This window comes from Lactuca serriola, chromosome 4, assembly GCF_051521515.1.
Source record: "Lactuca serriola cultivar US96UC23 chromosome 4, Lser_US96UC23_V15, whole genome shotgun sequence".
Lineage (NCBI taxonomy): Eukaryota > Viridiplantae > Streptophyta > Magnoliopsida > Asterales > Asteraceae > Lactuca > Lactuca serriola.
Window position 1 is genome coordinate 260,853,193 of NC_136411.1, and position 4,559 is coordinate 260,857,751.

Consider the following 4,559-nt stretch of genomic DNA (forward strand, 5'->3'; position numbering starts at 1 on the left):
AACTCTGAGATTGTGAAGGAGGGTGAACGATGTAGTGACGGAAGATGCAAGGGAAAAGATGAGGCTTCCGACAATGATCAATTGGGTTCAAGATTTGTCACGATGCTTCTGGATATGAAGAGGGGTAAAAGACAATAAGCCGATGAACATTACCTGGCTGAACAGGATAGTGTTTCTAAGCCTGTACAAAATTAATACAATATATTTACATTTTTAAAGCTTCAATATTTTTGTTAGTCATGAATTCTACGGGTTATAACCCCGTTTTAATTTCCCCATTTTGTCGTCTCCTATCTATCCAGATCAATCGAAAAAACCGAGGCATGGATCATACGCTTAAAATCTTCAACTCGGATGTCGTCATCGTGAAGTCCCACACATTCCTATACAGTGGCAATTTCGTCAATTCGCTAAAATTGCTTGCCCCATCCTTCCCTTCCACTTGCACAAAAAAGCGATCCACCTCCGCGTCAACAGCACGAGGAGGAGCCGGCGGCCGCCATTTACAAGCTTCATATTCCACCGATCTAAACCCCAGCTGCTCCTCAAACATGGCAGCTCCCACTTCAGATGGTCTCATTGACAGTCGCATCGCCAGAATCACATCCGCCATTCGTGTCATCCCGGACTTTCCGAAGCCAGGTTTGCACCCTAACTTCTAAATGTGTGTGTGTTTGAGATATATTAACTGATGTTGCATCTACAAAGTATGGATTTAGAATTTGTTCTCTATATATGACACAGGATCGTTGCTAGTTGAAGCCTTAATGAGGTTTTTTTGTGTGTAGGGATTTTGTTCCAGGATATAACGACGTTGTTGCTTGATCCGGTGGCGTTTAAGGACACTATCGATCTGTTTGTCGAGAGGTATAAAGACAAGGACATCTCGGTTGTTGCTGGTAATCTTTCTTCTGGCTTGTTATCATGGTCTTCTGTTCATTTTTTTTGAATTTGAATGAGTTTTTACTGTGATTAGTTAGTATTTGTCTGTATGAAAAGGTAGCTAATAGCTATGGCTTTCTCCTGATTCAGTTCAGTTTATATGATCTAGTAAAGACAAGATTTGTAAACATTAATCATAAAAACTAGTTTAGTTATGTACAGGTTTGGGTTCTACAAATTAGCATAGTTCTCATATCTATCTATTCCAAACTTTATTTCCAATTTAAATTCTATATCAGAAACCTACAAAAGGTAAAGTTGGTGTTAGATTTTACAAAATCCATCAGTTTTTTTTTTTATATGGAACAGAGGTAGTATCTTGTAGTTTTCTTTCTCCCCCCTCTTAACTTGTGTTCCATATGCACATATTTTTCACAAGAATGGATTGTTCAGCTGTCTTAATGAGAATGCTTAAGTGTCTTAATAAAAGTTCTACGGTGCTGTTTCCTTTTGACTTTTTGGATTATGTAAGCTACACATTGGTGTTTCTTTCTGAATTAATGGAGAGAAACTCATTAGCCTGATTTTGGTTTTATAATGTAGGTGTTGAAGCAAGAGGTTTCATATTTGGTCCTCCAATTGCATTGGCCATTGGTGCAAAATTTGTCCCAATGAGAAAACCAAACAAATTACCTGGTACACCTTTTCTCCCATTCTTTTACCTTACCTATCAATTTCATTTCTTTCTGTTACACCATTTATGTACTTTGAAAAACCCACATAAAGTACACATTGCTATACATAATTTTTTTTTTGTTATTATCTCAGGTGCGGTTATATCGGAAGAGTATTCATTGGAATATGGTACAGACAAAATTGAGATGCATGTTGGAGCTGTACAAGAAGGAGAACGAGCTCTTGTAATTGATGATTTAATTGCAACTGGAGGAACCTTGTGTGCTGCCATCAGTCTACTTGGTAATATTTTTAAAAATTCCCTTTTTTACAAATTCATTACTTTCAGTTTCTTTATTTTTTATTTTTAATTCCAGAGCGGGTTGGAGTCAAAGTCGTTGAGTGCGCATGCGTCATTGAATTGCCTGAATTGAAGGTACCGTTTTCAGTTACAGTCTGTCACAGACAGTATACTATTGAAATTACTATAAATTAATATCATATTTTTGTTGATTATAGGGTCGGGAGAGATTAGGAGACAAGCCACTGTATGTGCTCGTGAGTTGAATTTGATCTTTGATTATTTACTAAAAGCTTTGATTGACCAGAGTACTGGTGCTATGATCCTAAGACTCATGGGGAATTTAATATGATTTTATCAATGAGATTTGTTTCGGTTTATGAAAACTTAAATAAAATGTTGATTTAGGCTTTTGATTGTTAAAACAGTTGGAGTTATAATTTAATATTCGGTATGCTTTTTTTTTTTGACAAATCTGTCTCTAAAGAACCGTTACAATGTCTTTTAAACCAAAAAAGATAAGATGTAAAAATCTGAATTGGTTCAATGGATCGTTGGTTTAAGATTACCATGATACTCTTATGAATTTATAATGAGATGAGTATATGGAAAAAAAGAGCAGGGAATTTAGATCATTTCTGAATGAATTAAATCTCTAGAACCCAATATTCTCATTGTGGTGTTTGGTGTTTGATGGATTGTAAAACACCAAATTTTGTCTTTTAGATAAACTAATTTATCTTCTTAGTTTTTATTTATTTATTTTTTATAAGTTATTTTTGATAAGTTAAAAAATACCTTATAAACTAGTTTTTTTTTTAAAACCACTTAAACTAGTTTTTCACTGAGTTTTTTAATTTTTTTCATTTTCTTAATTATAAATTATAAGAAACATGTTTTTCTAAATACTTTTCTATGTTATTATATACATTTGACTTAACTTATTAGTTAATTTTACTAACATCATATTTTATCAAAAAAAAAAAAAAAAAAAAAACTTTTCCCCTAATTTGTTTTTCACCAGCCGGCTAGTTTTTCAGTTTATATGCCAAAAATCTTACTATCATGTCTGTTGCTTCAGATCAATCTTATTTGTTCTTATTTGGTGTTTTCCCTTTCCTCAAATCTGGTGGCTTAAATTGCTTCTGCAAACAACAACAATCCACCAATCATGATTATACTACTCAATAATCATCATTCATAATCATAGATATATTATGAGTAAATATAAAATTACCTCAAACTTCATTTTTTTCATCATCTCCTTACATGCATTTGGATCACGTTTTCTAAGGATGTTCCACAAAACTTCACCATCTTTCCTATATTGTCCTCCATCTTCCATCCGAAGTCATTTTACCACCATATGCCTGAATTGTGTCCACCTGTCACCATTCCATCATGATTAAGTAATCATTACGGGTGGGCATTGGTTGGTTTTGACCTAAAACCTAACCCAAAACCGATTTATTGGTTTTCGGAAAATCAAAACCCAACCCAACCCATAATCGATGGATTCGGTTTCTTGGTTTTCGTTTTTTTTTCCGGGTTCGGTTTTGGGTTTAAACCCAAACCCAATCCTAACCTAACTATGAGAGAATAGAGAACTTGGTATTTCCTTATATAAGTGATGATCAAGGCATATGTTTTATGTGAGAAACGATGTGGTGCAATTTACCTTCTTATAAGGAAGTAAACAAAATAAAACTCTTCAAGTTGAGCATAATCTACTAGATAGAACTCATACTTTTCATACAATACTTAGGTACTTGTACTTAAATGTTAATCTAATATTTGTAATTGGCTTGCATATCTTTACTGAAGAGTAACCAGTTGAGCATGATCAAGTTGGAACTATACTCTCGAAGTTTAGTTGATTAATTATGCTAGGAACATAATGCACTTGTATTATGAAACAATGTTTGTTTTGGAACAATATATGTTTTAATTTAGTTTGTCTAAATATTTGCCTCAATTAATTTATGATTGATTGACTATTTACTTAAATCTTTTTTCATAACAATCACCTTTATATTCACAAAATGATCAAAACTCTTTTATGAGACCAGATCTCTTAATTAGAATTATTAAGTAAATATCAATTTTTTTATAAATAACAAGTTTTATATGCAAAATACTTTTGACTTAAACTTGTTTTAAACCAAACTCATTTTTGACATTGTTATCTTTATTATATAAATGACATTCACATATTCCAACTTCAAGAAAGGAATCTTTGAAGACAAATAATGTAGTTTATTTGACATATGTAAATCTTATTTATATATACAAGATTCCTAATGATATTTTTACTAAGCAGTAGGGAAAATAAATTATTAAGGAACTATACACTATGGTATACACTTCCTTTCAAATAATTGTCTAAGATTTGCACAAGATACAAATCAACTTTATCAATAACTATAGTAGTTTCAATTATATTTTACACGGTAAAGCATAATTGTGAAACTTTTGTTTAAGTTTTCGAATATAAAGTTGAAATGCAAACCAATAAGAACTATCTAAGGCCTTAATGATAATAAAGGATGAATTAAATCCTACTTGGTATGATTTTCTTTCTAATCGATAGAGATGTCCTATTTTTATTTACTTGGGATAACAACTAGAACACTATCGTTTGTACCTTGAGTACAAGCACCAACTAACTAGCACATATAAATTTTATTTATAAGATTTTGTA

At 32.2% G+C, this 4,559-nt stretch overlaps 1 protein-coding gene across 2 annotated transcripts; it reads left to right on the plus strand.

Moving 5' to 3' along the window:
- The first annotated feature begins 304 nt into the window (after nt 1–304).
- Nucleotides 305–2,332, plus strand: LOC145096980 (adenine phosphoribosyltransferase 1-like). 2 transcript variants are annotated; one of them, XM_079034406.1, is made up of 6 exons: nt 309–642; nt 789–899; nt 1,486–1,578; nt 1,711–1,860; nt 1,935–1,993; nt 2,077–2,332. In XM_079034406.1, exons 1-6 carry the CDS (start codon nt 324–326, stop codon nt 2,122–2,124), a joined length of 780 nt encoding a protein of 259 aa, XP_078890532.1. In that variant the 5' UTR covers nt 309–323; the 3' UTR covers nt 2,125–2,332. The 2 variants fall into 2 exon arrangements, with proteins under 2 accessions (XP_078890531.1, XP_078890532.1); XM_079034405.1 differs by having other exon boundaries at nt 305–642; nt 1,486–1,860.
- Nucleotides 2,333–4,559: the final 2,227 nt, after the last annotated feature.